The sequence below is a fragment of the Oncorhynchus nerka genome, linkage group LG13 (assembly GCF_034236695.1).
Source record: "Oncorhynchus nerka isolate Pitt River linkage group LG13, Oner_Uvic_2.0, whole genome shotgun sequence".
NCBI classification, from domain to species: Eukaryota; Metazoa; Chordata; class Actinopteri; order Salmoniformes; family Salmonidae; genus Oncorhynchus; species Oncorhynchus nerka.
The window spans coordinates 66,543,882-66,570,409 of record NC_088408.1 but is presented as its reverse complement, the minus strand read 5'-3'; the positions used below and the strand labels follow the sequence as shown (position 1 = coordinate 66,570,409).

The following is a 26,528-nucleotide window of genomic DNA, read 5'->3' as shown; positions in this document are numbered from 1 at the left end:
CTATGCCCTCCCAGGCCCACCCACATGGGAGCCAGGCCCAGCTAATCAGAATGAGTTTTTCCCCACAAAGGGCTTTATTACAGACAGTAATACTCCTCAGTTTCATCAGCTGTCCGGGTGGCTGGCCTCAAAAGTTCACGCAGGTGAAGAAGCCTGATGTGCAGGTCCTGGGCTGCCGTGGTTATACATGGTTTGCGGTTGTAAGGCCGGTTGGACGTACTGCCAAATTCTCTAAAACAAAGTTGTTGTAGAGAATTAAACGATTTGGCAGCAGCTCTAGTGGACATTCCTGCAGTCAGCATGCTAATTGCACACTCCCTCAACTTGAGACATCTGTGGCATTGTGTTGTGTGACAACTTGTCCATTTTAATTCCCAGCACAAGGTGCACTTGTGTAATGATCATGCTGTTTAATCAACTTCTTTATTTGCCACACCTGTCAGGTGGATGGATTATCTTGGCACAGGAGAAATGCTCACTAACAAGGGATGTAAACAAGTTTGAGATAAATATGTTTCTGTGCATATGGAACATTTCTGGGGTCTTTAATATTAAGCTCATGAAACATGTTTTATATTTTTGTAAAGTGTGTGTGTGTGTGTGTGTGTATATAAGCAATAAACAATTTTTCAATTACAAAATATATACTTGATGTTTTAGGAAAATTGCACCCAGCTGTATTTTCAAGAACACTGACTCCAACCATGACTACACCTCCTCCGTCCTCCAATTTCCGCTTTAAACTTTCCAATGGAGCATAACTGGGGAGGAAGTTCAGTACCTCGGCAGGGGCTGTGTTTTTGTCAACTGGATCTGGCCCTGCCTAAGGTTTCCATCAACCATATCACAAGCAAGGATTATTAACGTTTCTAAACGTTAAAACAGAGGGTCGGGATCATAGTTCATTGATCCAGCTATAGTCCATGCGGTACATTCAATTGGGAACTCAAGGGCTGGGTATATGTCCCCCCCCCCCCTTGGGTTTTCCAGAGCTAGTCAACCATACTACCACTTTTTCCTCAAACATTTAGAGAAGGACCACAACGAGGGGGGCGACAATTCACTCTGAACTACTATTCACATTTGTTACTTGTATTCTCATTGATGGTGGATTTCTACTACATTTCCCACAATCCCACCCTGTACAAAACAACAACGCGCAAATGTCTCATCCGGGTCTCTGTGGTTCCTGTTTGGCGACCTGTCGCCATTAGTTTTAGCTCGTCCGTACGATCATATATTTTGGGGGGGATAACTGCACATTTGTCCGTTTTCCATTCTTTGGAGAACGGTCAGCGCCTTTTTGGGGCCAAGTGTTTCCCAGAACGCGAAAACGCTCAACTTTCCTGGGTCTTGGCCCCGGTGTGAGCCTTCGCTTCGTTCTCAATTTCTACACCGCCTCCATTACTGAGACGCCTAAATTGTGTCTCTATTTTTCTTGGTTTGTTTTGTTGTCAAGATGTCGCCGTAATGGAGTCTCCCATTTTGACCGAAATTAAACAGGGCCTTCGCTGCCTGACCCGCACTCGCTACAATCTGCTCTCCTCTCCCTTTGTCCCATTTAATGCTAGGGAGCTCGGACGCTCTCTGCCCGGAACTCGGCCTAAATACCTCTCGCAGAAAGGACACAACCATGGAGAAGAATCCAAACAGCAATGCCAACAGCAACAAGGTTCCGCCCCGTTCGAGTTCTACAGGCCCAACACCGGGAGAATCTAAACCGAAAACAGGTGAACATTAATCAATGGCTTTTCTCATTCGAACTAAATCCTAGCCAATCCCCCTCTGACTCGTTTAGAATTGTAGTATTTGGGTGTCACGGAGTAGAGCGACACAAGGTCCATAGGTAACGGCTAATCAGCCTACAAAATGACCCCCACAGATTACAATTCTAAAGAGTTTACACAAATATTATCTTCTTAGATATTGTGTTGCTGTGGGGTCGTTCCATGTCGTAAGCCATTTCACCCACCATCTCAGAACAGAAAATAATAGCATTCCTGCAATATTATTTTGTTGCAATGTAACTTGATATCTGAGAAATTAAGCAAATTGATTGCACCCAGTGACATTTTTTTTGTTTATAGGATTTCTATAATATTCAATAAATATATGCCCAGTACCTAACATCCGATTTGGACCAAATGTTTTTTTCTAACAATTAGTAAGACATGATGACTCCAAAGAACTGGTCAAAAGCCACCCACGGACAACCCCACACAAATCCCAACCAAACAACAAGTATACATTATCAGTTCTTGTATGTCTGAAGTAGTATGGAGCTGTGGCTTGGAGTATTGTTTCTTCATCATCGGTAATGTCTTCTCAGTGAATTTGGTGATGTCACCAACAACTACCAGCTTCTTACCACTAGAAGGAGGTGTTCCTTCTATTATGTTTTTTTGTTTAACCAAATAACATTTTGTTTTCCTTACCATGTAAATGCTCTATGGACAAGGTATGATTGCAACCCATGTTTTGGTAACATTGTCACTGTTTCAAATGCTAACATTTTTGCATTTGTGGCACAAATCAGTGGTACCTATATTAGCACTTTTGTGCTTCGTATCCAAATGATCTATAAAAGGGATGGGCAACTTTGATTGGGGTGGGGGACACATCTGAAATCATCATGAGGCTCCCCCCTCTTGCTACCCCCTCTTGACAGCTGGGATTGACTTTATTGATTTATATATTTAAAAAAGAATGTGCACTTCTACACTTTGCCATGGGAAGTAGAGAAAATGTTGTGGTTTCTAAAGCACGTTTGCTGTAATTCTACACATTTTGAAATGGGGCGGGGAGAATATTCTGCAATTTTATAACTCATTTCATGTAATTCTACTCATTTTGCCATGGGGCAGACAGGAAAATTTGCGGTTTTACAACCAATTTCCTCCAGTTCTACACATTTTGCCATAGGGTGTAGAGAAATATATGCAGTTTTTCATGTGATATTTGCGTCAGTGACTAACTAATTCAATGGTGGACCCCTGATCGGTAATTCAACAATGATTAGGCCAACTACAAATTTGTCTAGCGGTCAGCTATCTAGTAACAAGTAACATAATCCATTTTTTATCATATGTTTCTTTAGACCTACCTAAAATAATGGATTTATTGTGATGGTGTATATGAAATGAATTCTACTTTTATGTAGCTGTTCCAAAGGCGTGGAGACCTGGAGATGCTAAATGTGTTTGTTAATTACCGGGCAATTACCATGAGACCAGCAGTTTTTGCATGGCAATAACCGGTTGACTAAATGTCATGGCCGTCACAGCCCTAGATAAGAGTGAGTCAAGCATCTATCATCATGTCACCAGAATAAGAGCCTCAATATTTAATGGAAAGGAGCAGCAGGAACACCGTGCACGTTCACCACCCTGTGAAGTTGTTCATAACTTATTTCATCTGTAGCCTAATAAACTGCATGGTTTCCCCGAGTTGTAGTAAGAGGACCACACATGATCATCGCGTGACTCCAAATTTACTTCGATATGATGGTTCTTAAATCAATATTTGCCCATAAATGTTTCCACTGCCATTTCTCGCATTCTGTCAGCATTTATAAAATTGTACCAAAACTGTGTCCATCACAGCTGTTGTGATTTTTAATTAAATGATTTAATACGGTATGACTTTACTAATGTGAACGTGGTTACCGAGTAGGCTGATACCTCGGGATCGAGTCCATGAAATGGTGTAATACGGTATGACTTTACTAATGTGAACGTGGTTACCGAGTAGGCTGATACCTCGGGATCGAGTCCATGAAATGGTGTAAGGCTATACATTGCAATATACAGTACCAGTCAAAAGTTTGGACACTTACTCATTAAAGGGTTTTTATTTGTACTATTTTCTACATTGTAGAATAATAGCAAAGACATCAACACTATGAAATAACACATTTGACTGGGACTGTATGTCCCCAATGCAATTCTGAAGTATAATACATCCACAGTGCAGTTCCAACAGATTTCTTCATCTTTTTTTGTGTCAAATTAACTGTTGTCTTTTATTGAATTTAAACAACATTTCAACTTTGTTTAGCGTCTAGTACAGTTGTTGCACGATTACACTTTTTATATGTTTGCATCAGTTCAGTGGGGTAATTTTATTTTGAAGGTGATCTGCCAATTCCACCATTGTTATTCACGACACGTGAATTTGCTCCATTCATTAAGATCACAATGTAACCAGCCCCCATCTTTTTTTGTGACGACCTGGACCTACCAATTTTTGTTTTTTAAAGTATTGAAACCAAACCATATGGATTTGAATGAAAAGTAATTGAAAAAACATGAAAAGGTGAATGTAAGAAGTGACCATTTCAATATACTACGTATCATATTAAACAGCATAAACACTAAATGGGTCAGGAGCCAGACAGTGAGCCTGAGAAGGAATGAAAAATGAATTATTTAGACTATATTATTTCAAGGCTATAGCCTACAAAGAAGTACATTGAAGCAGTTGCAAGTGCGACACAATAGGCTGGTAGGGGCATAAAGCACATTTCATGGTATTAAATCATTACATTATATAAATTGCGCATTTAGGCTGTGACTTACTTAGAATTTAAATACATATTAAATCAAAAATGACTTTCCTTTTGAATTCATTTTCAGAAACATGAGTTTGGCCAGTCTGTGGCTTCAGGCTCGTGATGGTGCCTGGAGAGCAGGTCAGCAGCGAAGAATATTCTCTCCACACTTGCAGAGCCACTGGGGATGCTAAACACCCTTTTGTGCGTTCTTGCCAGGCTGGGCAGAGTCGTTTTATTCTTTCCATAGGTAGACCTAAAGTTTATTTAAATATGCCAGGCTTATTGGGCCAAAATCCGTTATGGCCGATTGTATAGATAATATAAATAACATTTTTAAGGGATCTGATTTGTAGTTTGTAAGTGTGCCATTCTAGCAAAGCATTTATCTACCCACCTCGTTCCTTTTAGCATGGTGTACTTACTACGTACACATCATACTTCAGATAACTGAAAATACACTTTCCACAATGATTCTTTAGTTGTGGACACTACATCACCGCACCTTCTCTCTTGCTCTTGGTCCTGATCTTTATAAGTCACCTTGATTTTTATCAGTATCTTTATGAAAATATTTAGGGAACTCCATGACAGTAGCTAAAGCAAGGGGCTATAGCAGCACACAAGTAGACTACAAATGCATGCTGGGGCGGGCATGCCCTGAGCTCGTGAAGTGAGCATTGCTGGAGCGAAATTGAAGCGGGCGAGAAGGCCGATGCTCCAGCCTTTGGGAATCTCGCGCCACGCTGCAGTCACCTTGTGCACGCTCCGCTCACATACTCTGATCCACGCTACGTTGCAGGGCCTAGTGGTAGGGCTGGTTTGTTTACGTGATATTGGAGGTGATGTAAGTCGTGCCTTTTGACAGAGCATTGACACCATCACCAAGAGTCGGTGCATAATGATTTCTGCACATTGCATTGAATTTAATGTATTTTGGCCTTTTTCAATATGTTACTGATATGTAACCACAGGTAAACTATTGTTCAAACAGGCTAAGTTGGGCTGTTTCATAACTGCAATATGTGACCCTCCGTTGAGGAGAAAATTATTCCAAGTGTGTGTTTCATGCATATACAGAATACTAATTTAGTATTGTTGTACAGTCGTCCATAGAGGCTGGTGGGGTTAGCTAGTTATCGGACTTACGACAGTGGATGACACCTCATTTCATCATTGTAGGTCAGTGATCACCAATCTTTTGAGTCAAGATCACTTTCGCAGTCAAAAAGCAAGCCGAGGTCTACCGCTCTGATATTATTCTTTTTTTAAACAAGCCTATGCAACACAAACATAAAAACAGTTCTGTAGGAATGAGGTTTGTGCATTAGGCCTAATACATTATCACAGCATATTGGCTATGCTTGACTTGTCAATATTCTTATCAGGCCATATTATACACTAAGTATGTGGACACCCCTTCAAATTAGTGGATTTGGCTATTTCAGAGACATCAGTCGCTGACAGGTGTATAAAATCAAGCGCACAGCCATGCAATCTCCATAGACAAACATTGACAGCTGAATGGCCTTACTGAAGAGCTCAGTGACTTTCAGTGTGGCACTGTCATAGGATGCCGCTTTTCCAACAAGTCTGTTTGTCAAATATCTGCCCTGCTAGAGCTGACCCGTTCAACTGCAAGTGCTGTTATTGTGAAGTAGTAGGCTCAGGCGTGAAGTGGTAGGCCACACCACACTCACTAGCAAGTTCCAAACTGCCTCTAGAAGCAACGTCCGCACAAGAACTGTTCGTGGGGAGCTTCATGAAATGGGTTTCCCCGGCCAAGCACAAGCCTAAGATCACCACGCGTAAGGCCATGCGTCGGCTGAAGTGATGTAAAGCTCGCCGCCATTAGACTCTGGAGCAGTGGAAATGCGTTCTCTGGAGTAATGAATCACTTCACAATCTGGCAGTCCGACAGATGAATCTGGGTTTGGCAGATGCCAGGAGAACATTACCTGCCCCGATGCATAGTGCCAACTGTAAAGTTTTTGGCGGAGGAGGATCAATGGTCTGGGGCTGTTTTTCATGGTTTGAGCTAGGACCCTTGGTTCCAGTGAAGGGAAATCCTAATGCTACATCATACAATGACATTCTAGACGATCCTGTGCTTCCAACTTTGTGGCAACAGTTTGGCGAAGGATCTTTCCTGTTTCAGCATGACAATGCCCCTGTGCACAAAGCGAGGTGTTACAGAAATGGTTTGTTGAGATAGGTGTGAAAGAACTTGACTGGCCTGCACAGAGCCCTAACCTCAACCTCATCGAACATCTTTGGTATGAATTGGAACCAGGCCTAATCTCCCAACATCCGTGCCCGACCTCACTAATGCTCTTGTGGCTGAATGGAAGTAAGTCCCTGGAGCAATGTTCCATCATCTAGTGGAAAGCCTTTCCAGAAGAGTGGAGGCTGTTATAGCAGCAAAGCTCTCACTCCCTCCACTATCTGTGATCTTTGGGAAATCTCTACCTCATTTGAAGTTGAAATATAAAATGGTTTAAGTAGCGGTCGACCGGTTGCTGACAACTGTTGTAGACTATCTTTGCCATTCATTTGGGATTGAGGCACGTAACAGGATCTACACACAAGAGGACATTTTAGAGTGATCTATCACTTGTGTGCAAGTGTGACTTGACTTGCTCTGGCTTGTGCTGATAAGTGCACTTGACACGGCTCACTCTGTACTAGTCATGTGGGTTCTAAAGATGAGCTTTTTTTTTTTTTAAACGAGAGGCCCGGCAGGATATGTTTATCTTTTTACCAATATGCCTTTCTGCGTTGGTGTCTTTCAGAGAGGTATTTGGTACAACAGTAATAATATCAGCAAGATCTGCATGATCTTCACCCTTCCTTTGGTTGATTTAGGCTACAAGCTGGTACATGTTCATTTCTACTTTACATCATAGTGCCTCACGGGCAACAGTGAGCATGAGAAAAGCAATGATAATGCAAATAGAATTGCTGATGATCCTGCTGGAATGATAAATTCCCTTATTTTTTTCCCTGTTGTTCTCCTCAGATGGTAAGAATAATGGAGGTTCTAAGCGCTACAGCCGCAAGCGAGAGCCCTCCGTTCCCAAGAGTGACAGTTTCCCTGGCCCTCGTCGCACCAATTCACAGAAAAGCAAGAATTTTGACAAGAGACCTCCCCAGAGAGGTGGATCCCGGCAGTATTGCGTTACAGGTGAAGGAAGATGTGACGAGGTGAGCATTCACAAGATAACAACAACATGAATCTGTCATTGGCTATGGAATAACCTACATAAGCCTATTTTAAGAGAGCTTTGTTCGGCCCTATAGTTGTATATTCCCACTTTGGGATCTTGTTCGCTCTTAAATAGCACTTATTATAGTGACATTATATGCTAGAATGATATGAGTCACTGATCGGTAGAAACAAGGCATCAACCCATAGGAATATTATTATTTCTGCCTGTGAATCAGGAAAGTTCGGTTGTAATTATTTTCTCCCTTCCCCCAGGTAGCAGAGTGCCGCCAGGCTGAGTTCAACCCGGCTCAGTTTGCTGGACCTAAAAAGATCAGTCTAAACCACTTGCTCAACTTCACCTTTGAGCCTCGTGTGGGCCATGGTGGTCTAGGAGGAGAAGGACACTCCTGCTGGGGCCGCCGCAACAAGTGGGGCCACAAGCACAAGCCCTTCAACAAGGAGCTTTTCCTGCAGGCCAAGTGAGCGCCCTCTCAATTCAGTGCAGTATGACATAAGGCTTGTTGAATTGTTAGATTGGTGTTTTTTTTTAACCTTTTGGTCTCCTTTTGCTTTAGCTGCCAGTTTGTGGTGACCGATGACCAGGACTACAAGGCTCACTTCACTGACCCAGACACTCTGGTGAACTGGGACTGTGTGCAGCAAGTGGTAGGTTCCGTACATCAGCCCTCTCTTTCGCTTGAAATCTCCACCTCCTAATTGGACTTTTAATGCATCTATTATTTCCCCCCTCTAGCGCATCTACAGTCATGAGGTGCCCTCCTGCCCCATCTGCCTCTACCCCCCGGTAGCAGCCCATATCACCCGCTGTGGCCATATCTTCTGCTGGCCATGCATGTTGCACTACCTGTCTCTCAGTGACAAGAGCTGGTCCAAGTGCCCCATCTGTTATGAGTCTGTGCACTCTGATGACCTCAAAAGGTTAGTGAGATGTTAAATAGCCCTATTAGAACATTCTCTATCGCCACCTTTGGGGAAAGAAAATATAATGGTTGAAAATGGTGAATAACACACTCTATCCCCTCATGTCTCACTGCAGTGTGGTTGCGATGGAAACCAGGCAGTATGCAGTCGGTGACCTCATCACCATGTGCTTAATGCGGAGGGAGAAGGGGGCTCTGGTGGCCATGCCCAGCTCTCAGTGGGTGAAAGTGGAGGAGCCTATACTCTTCGGAGGTGAGCGATGAGGAGGATGATTACCATATGTTTGTGTTGTCACGATACCAGAAGTTTGACTTCTAATACCACGTTTAGTATCACGATACCGCAGCAACAAAATAAAAAGGCAGGGAGAATCACACATTTTAATGTTTTAAGTCCACAAAAGTGATTCAATCACACCAGGGGAGGTCTGGAGAAAAACAGATACATTTTGATTTGTGTATTTGTGACCCTTTATTTCATGTGCACATGCACCAGTGTTGCCATGTTTGTGGTTTTCCTGCAGCTCGGGCTACTTTGAAAATTATGTCCTGGTGAAAATGTATTGGTTGCTGGTTTTTGGGATATTTCTAAATGGTACTTTTGCAGCCATGGCATTTTTCTTTTATAAAAACAAATAAAAAATGTAACCTTCTGGTTAGGACCCTTCATCTCAATATCTGACTAAAATGACATACCCAAAACGAACTGGCTGTAGCTCAGGACCTGAGGCAAGGATCAAATCAGATTTGATTGGTCACGTACACGTTTAGCAGATGTTATTGCGGGTGTAGCAAATGCTTGTTTCTAGCTCCAACGTTGCAGTAATATCTAACAATTTCACAACAATACACACATCTAAAGGAATGGAATTAAGAATATATAAATATTTGGACGAGCAATGTCGGCGCGGCATAGACTAAAATACAGTGGAGTAGAATAGTATATACATATGAGATGAGTAATGCAAAATATGTACATTTATTAGGGACCTAGTGTTCCATTATTCAGGTGGCCATTGATTTCGAGTCTATGTATATAGGGCAGCAGCCTCTAAGGTACTAGTGATGGCTATTTAACAGTCTGATGGCCTTAAGATAGAAGCTGTTTTTCAGTCTCTCAGTCCCAGCTTTGATGCATCTGTACTGACCTCGCCTTCTGGATGATAGCGGGGTGAACAGGCAGTGGCTAGGGTGGTTGTTGTCCTTGATGATCTTTTTGGCATTCCAGTGACATTGGGTGCTGTAGGTGTCCAGGAGGGTAGATGGTTTGCCCCCGGTGATGCGTTGGGCAGACCACACCACCCTCTGGAGAGCCCTGTGGTTGCGGGTGGTGATACTACTGTTGTGTTGTCTGCAAACTTGATGATTAAGTTGAAGGCGTGTGTGGCCATGCAATCATGGGTGAACAGGGAGTGCAGGAGGGGACTGATCAAGCCCCCTTGTGGGGCCCCTGTTTTGAGGATCAGAAAAGTGAAGGTGTTGTTTCCTACCTTCACCGCCTGAGGGGCGGCCCGTCAGGAAGTCCAGGACCCAGTTGCACAGGGCGGGTTTTAGACCCAGGGCCCAGTTTTGTGATGAGCTTGGAGGGTAATATGGTGTTGAATACTGCGCTATAGTCAATGACTTTGCACGCACACTGTTGCATATTCGTGATACTATTTGAAAGGAAACACTTTGAAGTTTGTGGAGATGTGAAATTAATGTAGGAGAATATAACACAATAGATCTGGTAAAACATCAAATAAAACAAACTTGGGCATTTTATTGCATCATCTTTGAAATGCAAAAAGAAAGGCCATACATTGAGATAGGAAGCTGGGATGTTGTCCACAACAGGGCAACGGTTTGTGTGCAATGTTTCATACTGGTATATTCAGGAATGTGAGCACTAGGGCTGGGCGATATGGCCAAAATCTCACACCCTGATACAGGTCATTTCCTATAACGATACATATCACGATATACACATTTTCTGTAAATTCAATGAATAAATAGTTAATATTTAAAATGACCACATGTAAAGGCCTATTTCTTATTACATTTTGAATTATACTCAACAAATTGGCATTTGGTACCTTGGTTCGAGTGTTGGCACCAACTCACGAAACCCCAGTTTCTCAACCGTGTAAATTGGGGCCATGTCTTTGCAGATGTAAATTGTAACGACAGCTGTTATCTCCTTCCATCTTCCTGATTCTTTGCCATATGCTGTGTCGCGGGCAAAAGCCTCTTGCAACGTCTGAGTCGGGGGTTTGTTTTGAGCACTCGACTGTACTTGTTTGGGTCTCATCCGTAGACTCACTCCGTAATGTTTCACTTGATTCTTGCGTAGGTGGTAAAAGAGGTTATTGGTGTTTGAGCCTGTTGTCAGGACCGTGTAGGTGGTAAAAGAGGTTAGTGGTGTTTGAGCCTGTTGTCAGGACCGTGTAGGTGGTAAAAGAGGTTAGTGGTGTTTGAGCCTGTTGTCAGGACCGTGTAGGTGGTAAAAGAGGTTAGTGGTGTTTGAGCCTGTTGTCAGGACCGTGTAGGTGGTAAAAGAGGTTAGTGGTGTTTGAGCCTGTTGTCAGGACACTGTAGGTGGTAAAAGAGGTTAGTGGTGTTTGAGCCTGTTGTCAGGACCGGCCTGCGGCATATTTTGCAGTGAACGGTTTTCTGACTTTTCATACCCAAACCACGTCCATGCAACCGAAGTAGCCCCTATTTTAGGTACGAGCTCTGTGTCACGTTCACTCTCCTCCATGTTTGTTTGCGTTGCAAATTTCAGAACGCGAAGCGACTTTCAATGGATGAAAAGTATTGCCGTGAAGAGTGTGATTTGCGACACAGCGAAAGAAACAATAGAGCATAATATGAAACCATAGACGTTTTTCTATCGTCACACGATATATATCGCCCATCCCTAGTGAGAGCTACATAATATTTAGTATGAACTTTCCCAGGTGTCCCTCATGAGTTTGGCCGAATTGGTCAATTGATTAATGTAAGGACAAAACTATAGAGAACATACAAAAATGTTAACTTATTTTTTAAATTAACACAAAGATGAAGGGGGCGGTACTTTCCAGTAATGTCCAGCTGAGGTCCTGGCTGCTTTTTAGGTCAAAATGTTGGTGGAAGTGGCTCCAAATAGTCCTCTAGCACAGTGTGCCAACGGTCCTCTCCCTCGGTGGTAGTTGTCGCTGGTGCACTGGCCCTCCTCCGCTTATGGGCTGGCCTCTTCACACCTAGATGGCTGGGTGGGTGTGGAGCCAGAGAAAGCAGCAGGGGTTAGACTGGAGGAACCAGTTCCTACTTTTGAATGAGTGGGGGATGGAGGGCTTGAATGTGGTCTATTTAGAGTTGGCTCCCAGAGGTCATCTCTACCACTATTGTGGATCATTTTCTTTATTTTTTCAGTGAAGTAAAGTTTACTATTACTTATTTTAGTTAACCTTTATTTTATCAGGGGTGAGCCCTGTGTCAATACATCAAATACACAAGACATATCTATAAACATATAACGTATATAGAGTATGGGGAACACAATCACTATAATTAAATATGTAGACCAATGGGCAACATGACACTCAAACCACCTCCAACATAACATACACACACAGTGCATTCAGAAAGTATTCAGACCCCTTGACTTTCTCCACATTTTGTTACATTACAGCCTTATTCAAAAACAGACTTTAAAAAAGAAATCCTCATCAATTTACACACAATACCCCATAATGACAATGAAAAAAACAAGTTGTTAGAAATGTTTGCAAATGTATTAAAAATAAACGAGACCTTATTTACATAAGTATTTAGACCCTTTGCTATGAGACTCAAAATTGAGCTCTGGTGCATCCTGTTTCCGTTGAACATCCTTGAGATGTTTCTACAACTTGATTGGAGTCCACCTGTGGTAAATTCAATTAATTGGACATGATTTGGAATGGCACACCTGTCAATATAAGGTCCCACAGTTGACTGTGCATGTCAGAGCAAAAAACCAAGCCATGAGTCGAAGGAATTGTCCGTAGTAGAGCTCAGAGAGGATTTTGTCGAGCCACAGATCTGGGGAAGGGTACCAAAAAAATTCTGCAGCATTGACTGTCCCCAAGAACACAGTGGCCATCATTCTTAAATGGAAGAAGTTCGGAAGACTCTACCTAGAGCTGGCCGCTCGACCAAACTGCGCAATCTGGGGAGAAGGGCCTTGGTCAGGGAGGTGAACAAGAACCTGATGGTCACTCTGTCAGAGTTCAAGAGTTCCTCTATGGAGATGGTTGTCCTTCTGAAAGTTTCTCCCATCTCTGCAGCACTCCACCAATCGGGCCTTTGTGGTAGTGGCCAGACATTGTTAAAATGCACATGACTGCTTGCGTCGAGTTTGACAAAAGGAACCTAAAGGAGATTTGATGAGAAACCATATCCTCTGGTCTGATGAAACCAAGATGGAACTCTTTGGCCTGAATGCCAAGCGTCACATCTGGAGGAAACCTGGCACCATCCCTATGGTGAGGCAGCATCATACTGTGGGGATGCTTTTCAGTGGCAGGGAATGGGAGACAAGTCAGGATCGAGGGAAATATGAATGGTGCAAAGTACAGAACGCTCAGGACCCCAGATTGGCGCAAAGATTCACCTTCCAACAGGACAATGACCCTAAGCACACAGCCAAGACATGCAGGAGTTGCTATGGGACAAGTCTCTGAATGTCCTTTAGTGGCCCAGCCAGAGTCCGGACATGAACCCGATCGAACATGTCTGGGGAGACCTGAAAATAGCTGTGCAGCGACGCTCCCAATCCAACATGACAGAGCTTGAGAGGATCTGCAGAGAATGTGAGAAACTCCCCAAATACATGTGTGCCAAGCTTGTAGCGTCATACCCAAGAAGCCAAAGGTGCCTCAACAAAGTACTGAGTAAAGGGTCTGAATACTTATGTGAATGTGATATTTCAGTTTTTTTTTATACATTTGCATACATGTCACGAGAATTTTCAATCCCAATGATAATAACTAACAATCAATAGCTTTGACCAATCCCCGAGGTTTGTAAGACCCTGGGTTGAAGAATAATTAAGTAAAGACTCAGCTTATGCAAAAGGTTCGTACAGTTTATTCACAAGCACTTTCTAAAGTCCATAATACAAAGACATCCATTTTATAACTCACTCCCTACTTGCGCACATACATACACACGAACAGTAGATAGCCAACGCACATACATACACACGAACAGTAGGTGGAATGTATCCTTCCCCATGGTTCTCACCATTGTTTATCACTACCAAACTGGCAGTTCCATTCCCCCGAGATTAGAGGAACCTTGACAGGACTCCCTGTGAGTTCTAGCCAGGTCAGGTCATACACAGTTTAATTGTTCTCGGTATCTTCTTAGTCACACACACACACACATTTCTACTTGTCTCGACCCAAACCTTATTATACTGAAGTTTACCATTCTAATTCATTATACATGTTACAGAAATGAATGATTACTAATAGTTACATTTAATTATTCATTATATATGTTACATAATGTCATAATTACGTTTTGGGGGTGGAATTGCTTAGTCATTACCTTTAAGCATATAAATTCCCTTATCAATCCACCCCATGACTAAATAATACACACTGATACATCAATCGCCATATGGAATCATAAATGTTCTATAAAAGTAAACAAAACCAATATATGTATTTACATCTGATACTCATCAATGACTGTTCTAGGCCTATATCCAATTATAACTCTTCTTTTTAGGATTTTTATTATAATCTTCATTAAAGGAACAGTCTGTCTAAACATAGTCTCATCCAACATTGGCTCCTCGTGGTTGAAAGAAACGGAGCCATCTCCTAGACCTGGAGGCCTGTATTCGTCATCCCACTGGTCGGAGCTCGGAATCGGTCCATATCTCACCATCTGTTGGTCATCGATCTCTCTCTAGAGTTCTGGTGATTAAACCTCTCACACATGGGACCAAACAGCATCCACACAACACCAACACACTCATACAGGTGAAAACAGCCCACAATAGAGTACTTAGGACATTCTTTCATTTCCCAAACATGCTATCGAACCACCCAGTCAGGGAAGTATCCACCCAGATTTCTCTGCTAACTCATGAGCTAATGTGGTTAAACCAGCCAGGGCCTTGGTCACTGATTCGTCTGGAGCTGTGTTATTAGGAATGTACGTGCAATAATGAAACCCAATCATTCTACCTAACCCGCCCTTTTCTGCCAATAACATATCGAGAGCCGGCCTATTTTGCCAGGTCATGAGGGAGGTGGCGGATAATTGGTCAGAGAACCCCTTTACTGCATCCCCGGGTTCATTCACGAATCTCTGTTGAGCCCTAACCTCTACTACCCGGAATGGTACCTTCGTGTCGATGCTGGTCTGGTCGAAGCCCACCTACCATAACCCGAGATCCTCTTTCTTCACGCTTTTAATGGTCATTCGTACCTTTATGCAATACGTCCCTCGCTCCGGGTTGCAGTCAAAAACCCTGACCTTTACTATACTCCATCTATTTGTATATTGGAAATGTGGATTTACATAGCCTTCTCTCTCTGTGTGAGCTATAACCTGATTCCAGGAGTTACAAAGGGATCTACACAGATATCTTCCCTAAAAAGTCCTAGACTGCCAGGAGGTTAAGGACCCTATTTGGTCTAGTGGTAAAGCCTTCACCTATTTGATTCATAGCTTTGTATTCATCTGGAACTTCCCTGGTGATGCCAATAGCATCCATCTAGACAAAGCTACTCCCATCCAGGTCAAAACTCCTCCTGTGCCTACTTTAGCCTCCAATAACTGGCCTCTGATGACTAACTCGAACTGGTTGGACCAATAACCCCGGGGCGCAAGTTCCTAACAACCCTTTTGGTAGTGTCTATAGTATGCGTCCTTTGCTGGTACAAGCCCACCCTACATCAGTTATAGGTGCTGTGAGGTTAAGAATTTTCTCCTGTACTTCCAAACCTAAGTCGGTCACATTAACTATTGCCTTACAGCCATTAAAATCACCTAAGTTCTCGGTGCCCTTCTTGTATCTATAACGCTGGTACTCATCAGGAGTTAAAGGAAACCGAGGTGGGTTGGCTGAGTACTTCCATCTGGCCAACCCAATCCCTGTACAGTTGTCTGCTTCCCCAGGAAATTGTTTGTTTACCTTAAATCCTACATCTTGACCTTCTTTGACTCCTATTCTGTAAGTTACTCGTCCATGATGGTCAGTATTTTATATTGTTTGTCTTTTGCCTCTTATCAATGACAACTGCATTGTATGATTAGTTCCGGAAGGTGGTGGATCTGAATGTATCAGAAAGACTATGATGCAGCTCAGAGCCCCTAATCTTCCCAAAAACCGCCAACCCTCTCCTGCCCTTAGTCTGTCTGCTAGGTACCACCCCATACTCACACTTCTAGGAGCACCCACAGTGAGGAACGGTCGGGATAGGGAATCTTCATTAAGGAGGTAACCCCCGGACCCTGTTGGTACTCGGTTCTTCTCCTAACTCTGTGTGTGTGTGTGTGTGTGTGTGTGTGATCAGCAGTGCTTATATGTGTACATACCTCTTTGCAGTGGGTAACGTGGACCCAAGTGACTCTCTCAGCTAATGGAAAAGGCAGTGGTTAACAGAACCTTGTATGGGCCTTCCCAACAGGACTGCTTCCAGTCTTTTCTCCTCAGGGACTGGATCCACACCCAGTCCCCTGGTTGGATTGAATGAATCACCTTCTCTGTAATTCACCTGTTGGACACAAAGTCTTGGACATACGGGTTTGGTTAACAAACAGTCTTATGTGTTCTGCTAGTATATCTTCAACTTCTATGTCTACCTGTTCTGGTCTCCCTAACTCTGGCATTCTATATGTTCTACCTGATAAGCTGAAGTGTTATCCATTGTTTAAAGAAATAGATCCTAGTAAACCAACTCTAGGGATAATATCTGGACCTAATATTTTAGCTACCCTAATCGTGTCGGGAAAGTTGGGAACGCTTCTACCCATTTAATATACTTATCTATTATTGTTAAACACCCCTTCTTTCCCTCACTTCGGAATAGTTCAATGAAGTCCATTTCCAATTGTTGGAATGGATATTCTACCCCAAAAAAATGTTTTTAAGTAGTTATCCTTTAGGCCACTAAGTCTTTCCTAACCTGCAGTGTTTCCTAACCTGCTCTACCATCCTTCCCCCCTGTTGGCACATGGTTCTGCCCATGTGTCAATATTGCTGCATATCTAAACAATGACTTGGGTAGTATGGATAACCAAATACAATCTGTGTAATCTACAAATAGCTAACTTTTCTGGCAAAAGTACAGCATCTAATAGATTCAAAATCAACTGAGCATGTGCAATAAGTATTTACTATACCTCTGTGGCAGAATTCACAACTAGGGCTGCTTTCTTTGCCAAAACCTTGGAGAATTGCACTGTGCATCTCTTTCTCTAATTACACCCCCCTCTACCAAGTCCTCAAAGGTGGGAGTAATCTCTTTTATGGCCTCTGGCTTTCTGTGGGGGTGACGGCCACATTCAATAGTCATTGTATCTCTTCCCAACAGATTAACTAGACATAACCTGGAGTTGAGGACTGGAATGCATGCCTGCCCTCCTGACATCTCATGTTTAATCACCAATGGAGCAGACAGTCTTTCCACTGTCTGATGTCCTGAAGCTGAACTGACAATCTTTTCCCCATTTATTCTTACTCCTTCAGGCTTAAAATATGTCCTAAATACTTAACATAAGTCTACCATAATTAAAACCTATTCTTACTGGCTTTATAACCTTATTCAATAAAAAAAATCTGATAATACTATAATATCAATTTTACAGCCTTATGTTAAATTTCTTACATTACATACAACAACAGCTACGGGAAAATAAACTTGGCTAGGTTACTAAATGTTACTTAAGCCAAAATAGTGGGATTTTTCAAAATAACCTTATGACAATTTTTTTATAAACCCACCTCGCCCCATTTTTTTAAACACATCTTTCCACGAGAGTAATGTATACAAAAAAATACTACTACTGGTTAAAAGATAAAACAACATTTCAATAAACAATAATCAGAAACTATCACACAACTTTTACAATTCAACTATTCAGACCTGAATCCCTTACAGCAAAATATAGCCTGCGAGCACAACTAACTGACCTATTCTTACCAGTAGGCAAAAATATAACGTTCTGCCGAACCTCTATCGTAAGATTAAAACTAAACTTCACAACTTTCCCTTCTCTTTCAGCTTCACACTTATGAAATGTCCAAGACTTAAAAGTAACATGTAAATCACCAAATTTATAACACACATCATTCAACCCTTTAGAATAAAAAAACATTTTGATGGGCACAACTCTATCGCCATTACCTATCTGCTTATTATTAGGATTCATTGATTTTTGGCAACTGTCTCTTCTGTGATTCAGTTATTCTCCTATTCTCAATATGTTATTCCAGCAGACCATTTAGGCAATAGACAACGTATTACATCGAAATCGCCTCGCTATTCTTTTGGATGAATTAGTCTTTCAATTTAACTTAAACAAGCTATTATTGTTCAATTGATATCTTAAACAAACACTAACAACCGTATCTTTCCAGGAAAAACATCAATAGTTGAATTACAATCAGAAACCCAGATTTTAGTCAATTGGTGCATAGGCTGTGAAATAAACCCGACCCTCCCGTGTGCCAGGCGAGAATTATACGACTGGACCACCAAAGCTAGTGAAATGACTAAGACTCCTCGCAAAGAACCCTATTTATAATTATCTGTAGTCGTAAAATCAGGCACGTACTACTGAGACAATTCCCAGAAAATAATTTAAAATGTCCAAGCATTTCTCCGGCGATGATTTTCATTACTCTCACTCTCGTTGTCTCTCTCTCCCGCTCCTGCCTTTCCCTTTGTTTGCAGTTGCGGTGGTTGTGTCCTACTCGGTCACAATGTTTACAGGGAGCCTTACACTCCCGGGCGAGATGTCCTGTCTCATCGCAATTGAAACACTTTCTATCGTCTGATCCTGTCCATTTTTTCCCGTCTCTCTTCGGTCCATTTCCCTTAAAGCCTCCTTTGTGCTTATCTACAATTACCCCAATAGTAACTGTTCAATGCTCTTCTCCTTTCTGTTCTCTCTTTTTACAGTCTCGGTGATTATGACCTACTTTATTGCAGTGTTTACACGCCGCCTCACAATCTCTAGTAAAATGACCCGGTTTGTGACAGATGCTTTATCTCCCCCTTTCTCTTGACTTACTCTATCCACTTTTCTCGACTTTCTCCCTTTCTCTACCTCTATCCACTTTCTCAATAAAGTTTCTAAATCCTGTCCTCCTTTCTGTGTCCCTCCCTCCCTCGGCTCCCTGAGGACCAGCATATGGGGGAGGTGGTGACGGGACAGGCGGCACCGGGTTTTTCTGCCCCCGTTTCATCACCACCTCGTCGTCTGGATTTTCCCTCCACGCTTGATCTACCAGAGAGGCGTATCATTTGGGTTTATGTGGTGTCTCTGTGGGAGCCGTGGGAGTCCTCCCTGTCTGCTCCTGGCTACCTAATCCTTCCTCCCTTAGTAGCTCCCTTTTTCTTGGCCCCCTCCGCTCTTTTTCTAGCTTCAGCCAGCCAAACGCAGGCGGTGTCGAGCCCTTCTGCCTGTTGCTTCTGTGCCTTGTCCCCACATACCCTATGTATCTGTTTAATCATTGATTCCAGTTTTTCTATATTTAAACGTCCATCAAATTCATACTTTTTTCTTCTCTCCATTTCTGGCCAAAATAGATGTTTCTTTTATCTTTTCCCTGCATATACAGTGGGGCCCCACTGTATATCTCTCATCTCTAGTTAATTCCGGAATCCCCTTAGAGGATTCACTACCCATGTTTATTCAATTACTATTATTGTTATTATGCTTCTTCTCACAATCTATGTGCATGTACTATTAATCTCTGTGTTCTTTCTATTACCTTTAACCTATGTTGATAAATACCTCCCGTTAATCTCTCCTAGAATTCCCGAATAATTATTGGGAAGACTTTTGATATATGATTTAGTTCTCACACATATACAACAATAAGTTCCTACTTTCATTTGTTGTTCCTTATGACTTTTGACTGTATCAATATATCAATCTCACGCGCAAATAATTATCTTCTTATCCTCGTTCAAAACTTTCTGTGTGTGTTTTTAAAACTGATCAAATTGCTTCTGTGTATCTCTTCTTACAGTCGACTGCTTATTCCTTTCTTGAAACTATCTATAGAGATGTCTTTCGATCGGACATTAGGTCTCACACGTATACAACTATAAGCTATATCCCAGGGTTTGTACGGTCCTAGTTAACAGCCTATTTTTCTGTTGTTCCTTGTGATTTATGACTCGTTAATATCTCACCCTGCTATATTAGGCTTCCCTCCTTCAATGGATAATCAGACCTAGATGTGCGCCTCCTAAAGATCTGACTATCCCCTTCCAAGCGTATTTAGACAGGTGACCTATATTACGCTGCAGTACATTTTTTATTCAGTTTGGGGGAAGCCTTTTTCAGTTTGGGGGAAGCCTTTCCATCTACCTGAAGACGGTTAGCATTAGCATGCTAAAGGCTACACAAAGTGGTCGACATGCATGCACAGAACGCATTCCTGTGTCATATTGTCTTCAGAAAGTTGCAGGGAATATGAAACGGTGATGGATTCTGTTTGTCTTAGACTTGGGCTAATTAATACATTTTAGAATAAGTAAAATACATTTAGTTGGTTTACAAACGTGAGACATTTTGATAGACGAACCGGAAGTAACAAAATGATATCTAATAGTTTTTCGTGTTGTAGTTAGGGCTGTTGCGGGGACAATATTCTCGTGACACCGCCATCCCGGCAGTCATGACCACAGTCAAAGTAATCTCTTGACATGTGTTTGTAGTAACCAACATGCTAACTACCATCAGGTCCTAATGGCCTGATATTCAGTGCTCTATTGTCCCTCTAACCACTCTGACATCAATGCAAATGTTATTGAAATCACATCAACCACTTATCAAAATAATATCATGATTTTAAAACTCACCTCACTGTGACGACAGCAGGTTGAAACTGTGTGGGAAACATGGTTGTCGTGGATGTTGTTTCAAAGCCAAACAACAAAATAGACAGCGCTTTAAGGGGATTTCATTCAAAGCATTTAAGACGTTGCATGTAGAACACCCATACGCATATTACAGCTTATGCATTCGCCTGTATATGAGCCCAAGCCACACTCCCAAAAAACTGAATCAAAATAATGATAAATTACCTACCGCATATAAAAAAATAAACATTTAAGATGTCTTTGGTACTTAATTGGTCTAGCCTATAACCCAAAAGTAAACAATCTAGTAATTTCCTTTGAGTGTTGACTGTATTATATGCATTCTGGATGGAATGAGTACCTCATGCTACGCTCCAGTCTTTCTATCCACGAGTCTGGGAGAGAACATATAGGCCTAGGCGATGCCGTTGGTTCACTGATTGTGCAGGGTGGCTTAGTTAGCCTACATTTTATAGTGAATTTGATTTTGAATAACCTAGTAATGGGGCACGTTTTAATATTTTCATAATTAATAGGTTGACACTACCTTTTTTAGCTATAGAATATCTCACTGCGTTTCTCCATCTCCTCTCCATTGCTTTCTCGATCGCGCAGAGATGGGGGGGGGGGGGGCTGTCAACAGTTTATTGAAATGCTTTGTTGTGAAAACTTGTTACTATCGACGTTTCCAAAATTAAGCATTGGGTAGCTGCAGGAACATGGTTGGAGAGCCCATGACAAACATGTGTGAAGTGAAATTAGTGTTTTTATAAACAGACATTTCTATATGCAATCCCATGTGAAAGCAGAGTTTTGATGGTTGCCACTAAAAAGAGGATCCCAGCTGCTACTATAGTAGCCTACCCAGCATGATTTACACTGCGGGAAAGCGGCTGCCCGTCGTTATTCGAGTGCATACGGATTACAGTTTCGTCAGTCCCTGGTCCTGCCCTTTTTGCGACTTTTTCAAATAGTTAATCGCCTGTAGTCGCATCATGTAGCCCATATATGTTTGGATTTCTAAGACATTCTAAGGTTTGTGTCATTCACAACTAAACTTGCCAAATAACTCTAAATCCTGCGCATAGGAGCCGTTTTTATGCTCAACATAGCCACTTCATATGCACACCCACTCCGAAATTTATAAATATATTTATATTTAAGTTCAATTATGTTATTAATACAATAAAATCATATAAAATAATGGCACTCATAAGCATATTGTGTCTGCTAAATAAACTAGCCTACAGCCTTTGACATTTCGCACAGTCGGTAGTAGGCCAACTCATATTCGGTTCCTTTTGAAATACACTTTTTTCAGTTTAATGTTTCTTTAGATCTGCCTAAAATAGATGATGGATTTATTGTGATGGTGTATATTAAATGGATTTATTAGACCTTTTAAAAATGTTCCAAAGGTCTGCATCAGTGACTTGTATGCCTGGAGATGCTAATCGTGTTTTTTCATTAACGGTCAATTACCGTGGGATCAGCAGACATTTGCATGGCAATAAATGGCAATAACAAAATGTCATGACTGCCACAGTCCTAGTTTGTAGTATTGAAAAAGTACCAACGTTTTAGTGTACCGTGCGACACTGTTTACCATATACCTGTTTCTGTGGTATGGTATATGTGCGTCGTTGTGACATTGCTGTACCCCTGTGCTGTAGATGTGCATCTGAGCCCGTACTCCAAACTGCTGCTGGCCTCTCGGGAGCAGGTGCTGGGCCTAGTGGCCGAGGAGAAGGCCGCTCTGCAGGGTCAGCTCACCCAGGGAGAGGATGCCACAGCCTGTTTCATCCAGAGTGCCCTGTGCAATCTGCAGGTAACACTGACAAACTAGCAGCTTGTCATTTAAAATACAGGCAGCTTCGACTGCAAGAAGTGATGTGTGTGTGAAGTTTGACTTGCTACACAAACTTAGGTCAAGTCATATAATATGCCTATATAGCATGAACTGACCCCCTCTCTTTCCTCTGCTGTGGTCCAGGAGCGAGTGGAAGCTCTGCTGAAGCACCAGAAGGCATGTGCTGAGGACAACCTGGAACTGTCAAATCTCACCCTGGCAGATCCCACCTCCCCTGAGGAGGAAGTGGTGACCACCTTTAGCAGTACCAAGGTAAGTGTTTGCATTTATAACCCATTAATATACTCTCCAAACTTGCCCTTGTTATTGGCTCTGAGAGATTCTCCATGTTTTACTCTTTCCAGCCAGTTCTGCAGTATTCCTCTGCATTTGATGATGAGGTGGCAGAGGTTCCAGAGGAGGACCCTGAGGAGGCCACCGGTGAGGAACCACAGCTCCCTGAAGGGCTCCTGGAGAGAGTGCTGGAGGAGTCCCCTGAGGATGCAGCGCCCCAGCCTGCTGAGGAAACGGCGCGCACCCAAACCTCAGAGCACGGCCCCTCCTACTACTTCTACCAAGGTAGGATACCCTTTAGCAGAACTACGGTTTATCCGTGTCTCTCCACTTAACATCTACCTTGTCTTCTTTATTACATTCAAAAGTCCAGTCTCTGCACTTACTCCTTTGTTCTTCCAGCGGAGGACTGCCAGCAGATGTTCCTGCACCCAGTGAACGTGCGCTGTCTGCAACGTGAGTACGGCAGCCTAGAGGCCAGCCCCCACACCATCACGGCCACTGTGGTGGAGATTGAGGGGCAAACTATCACTGAGGTAAGTGATTAGATCTAAACCATGTTTGTTCTTGAAAAATGTACCAAGACTTTGTTTCTTCTGCTTCATCCCAGGAACATGTGCAATATCTCAGGTTTTGATTCTCTTGGCTACAGGAGATTCGCCGTCGACACCGCTACCTGGCTCACCTGCCGCTCACCTGTGAGTTCAGTATCTGTGAGCTGGCCCTGCAGCCCCCCACCCTGTCCAAAGAGACCCTGGACAGCTTTGCAGGTCAGAACCGAACATACGCTCTATTCTAGTCATGTACATTGCTTCTTGGAGTAAATACTAATCCAATAATGATCTTCTTTCTCCATCACTTTTTTAAATTCTGACTCTCAGATGATTTGGAGAAAAGAAAGCGTCTCAGACAAAAGAAAGCAAGGGATGAGAAGCGCAGGGAGAGGCGTATTGAGATGGAGGAGAACAAGAAGCAGGGGAAATGTGAGTCCATATCACTTTTGGTTGTTTCTCAATGTAGAATGTGTAACTGAAAAATTGTCATCAGATAAAGTATCTTCATATGAATGTTTTTTCTCAGATCCAGAGGTGCATATTGGGCTGGAGAATCTTCAGCAGTTCCCGGCATTTGGGTCACCACCTCACAACGGCAGTCCACAAGTGTATCCTGAATTTCTGTTGGCCCCTCCTTCAGCCCTCACCAGCAGCGCTGTCTCTGGTGAGACCAGCTCTTTCAACTGTCCTTTATTTTGATAGGCTTGGAACTTTAAAGTGTCACTGTTTTATGGACTCCTGATAGTAATGTTTGTATTTTGTGCCATGGAATTCTTTTTTATTAAACTAGGCAAGTCAGTTAAGAACAATTTTCTTATTTACAAGGACAGCCTAGGAACAGTGGGATAACTGCCTTGTTCAGGGGTAGAATGACAGATTTGTACTTTGTCCGCTTAGGGATTCGATCTAGCAACCTTTCTGTTACTGGCCCAACACTCTAACCACTAGGCTACCTGCCGCCCCAAATATAGCACATTACAAATGGTGTCTTGTAAATTGAAACGCCATTTCCATCTTGTTGTAGATGGGATGATGTTCCCTAGTCTGACTGGAGACAGCCCTGCGCCCAGCGTGGGCTGTGTGGAGGATGACTCTCACTGCATGTCCTTCGCTCAGGTCTGTAGGCCTAACTCATTCATTTAGTCAGTCCTACATGTCTGTACCTACAATTTTTTTTATTACAGACTGATTACCTTGGATGTCAGGATGTCACAACTTTTGGATATAGACAATTTAGATGACTTATCTCTCATCACCCCTTATTCTCCCCTGATAAGATGCTGAGGGATGGGAAAGCCAGGGCTGATGCCGGGCCATGGACCACTCCAAAGAAAGGTGACAACTCCACGTCTACATCATTCATTTCTCCTCCGTTTCTGTTTGCTCAAGGCGAGCATTGTCAGCTGAACCCTATGTTTGTTTGGACCATAGAGTGTCAGTATTCGACAGTGTTGGTCCATGTTTGACTCCTGTTTTTCTTGTGCTGCTCCCTCAGAAATGCTTCTGGCTCCTCCAGCGGCAGACAGCGATGGAGAGAGTGATGTGTCTGACCGGGTCCCAGTGCCCAGTTTCCAGAACTCTTTCAGCCAGGCCTTTGAGGAGGCACTCCTGCAGCTGGACCATGGTCCAACTGCTCCACCACGGCCAGTGGTCATCCCTGGTCAGTCTTTCACTGTGTTTGTCTGTGTCTTAGCTTGTGTAAGTGATGCTTTATTTGTGGAGTTAGAATACTGCATACTTATCCTATTCCTTCTCTCTCAGATGAAAAGGGGGGAAAGAAGAAGAAGAAGAAGCAGAAACAGAAGCTTCTGTTCAGCACCTCTATGATTCACACAAAGTAGATGACACTGAAGTTGAAATGTATCCCTTCACCTGCTCAGATTTGAGTTTGATCCATCTCCCATCACTGTCATTTTTCCATGCAGCTCTATTTTAGAATGACAGACAATGGAGAATTTTTGTTGTTGTATGTAGCCCAGGTAAGTAATGCCTCCACCACAGTCCCACTCACAATGTCTTACATTGTGCAATTGGTTTATTATGTGTTCTACAAAGATGTGTTCCAACTTCCTGCCACATTGAAAATCTTCTTTAAAAATCTGCTGTAAGGATGGAGGGTAGAATGAGTTACATTTGTTATAGAGACCATATTAGGATCTACGTTGGGTTGAATGGAATTGTTTTGAGGGGTGCATTTTATTTGGGGTAGCAGTCAGCCAGCTGCAGGTACGTCACACCCTCTGAACCATCCCAGATTTCCAATCCCAAGTCGCAAACACTGTCAGCACTGAATTTGGTCTTTAAATTTTTTTTCTGCTTAACAAAAAACTCATCCACTGCAAGTTGTATGTTCTGCTTGCGTTTTACTCTGATTTGGCCTGAACATAGCACAACCTCTATGTATGAGTCTGATTCTCATACCGGTCTGGAGGAAATGCAAGGAATACAGTGTAGCTAGTATTAAAGAAAGGATTGGAAATCTTTTGTGTGTTGATGGCAGACAACTCAAATGCACTGTGGACCTTGTGTTAGAATTATTAGACCATGGATATGCAGTTTCTTCTCTTTGATCTATTCATTTTCCCCCTTCTAGCATAGTCATTTGTTTGTCCTTCCTAGTCTAATTTGTAACATTGGCACTTTACCCCCCTGGTTTCAATTCAGTGTTGCAAATATGTTTTATGTGTGAAGCTAGAGATCTGACTTTTGATTACTTGCTATATAAGGAGTGAAAAGGTGGGATGCAAAGATACTATATAGAAGTTTTGTTTGAGGGTTCCTTTTGTTCTTTTTTAAGTTTGTAGTGAACATGAACATTAAATGTCAACTGGCCTGACATTGGAATAAAGGATTATGCACAATCAAACTAATTGTCTGGTTATTTTTTGTATTGCAGCAAAATGAGAGGGTATTGATGCACAATTGTTATTTTGTTACTATTATTTTTTTAACTTTAGTTGACACTTGGCTGTCAGAAGGAGAAAGCTAGTTGAGTGTACTGGAAATCTTTTTTTTTTTTTTTTTTTTACATTTTCTTAACTGACTTGCCTAGTTAAATACAAAATTAT

At 42.4% G+C, this 26,528-nt stretch overlaps 1 protein-coding gene across 1 annotated transcript; it reads left to right on the top strand.

Annotated features, from left to right (window-relative positions):
* Positions 1–1,167: 1,167 nt before the first annotated feature.
* rnf10 (ring finger protein 10) lies at positions 1,168–26,326 on the top strand. The gene is made up of 17 exons (XM_029677821.2): positions 1,168–1,730; positions 7,569–7,753; positions 8,031–8,236; positions 8,333–8,423; positions 8,512–8,696; positions 8,815–8,951; positions 22,437–22,591; positions 22,757–22,885; positions 22,978–23,191; positions 23,309–23,442; positions 23,559–23,676; positions 23,788–23,889; positions 23,987–24,124; positions 24,485–24,576; positions 24,738–24,795; positions 24,956–25,120; positions 25,222–26,326. The coding sequence occupies exons 1-17, from the start codon at positions 1,565–1,567 to the stop codon at positions 25,299–25,301; spliced, it is 2,355 nt and encodes a 784-aa protein (XP_029533681.1). The 5' UTR covers positions 1,168–1,564; the 3' UTR covers positions 25,302–26,326.
* Positions 26,327–26,528: the final 202 nt, after the last annotated feature.

Excerpts from the sequence above, each read along its gene's own strand:
- rnf10 (XM_029677821.2), top strand. The coding sequence starts at position 1,565 with ATGCTAGGGAGCTCGGACGCTCTCTGCCCGGAACTCGGCCTAAATACC. Across the intron at positions 8,237-8,332 it reads GAGCTTTTCCTGCAGGCCAA|CTGCCAGTTTGTGGTGACCG; the intron begins GTGAGCGCCCTC and ends CTTTTGCTTTAG. Across the intron at positions 23,890-23,986 it reads GAACAAGAAGCAGGGGAAAT|ATCCAGAGGTGCATATTGGG; the intron begins GTGAGTCCATAT and ends GTTTTTTCTCAG.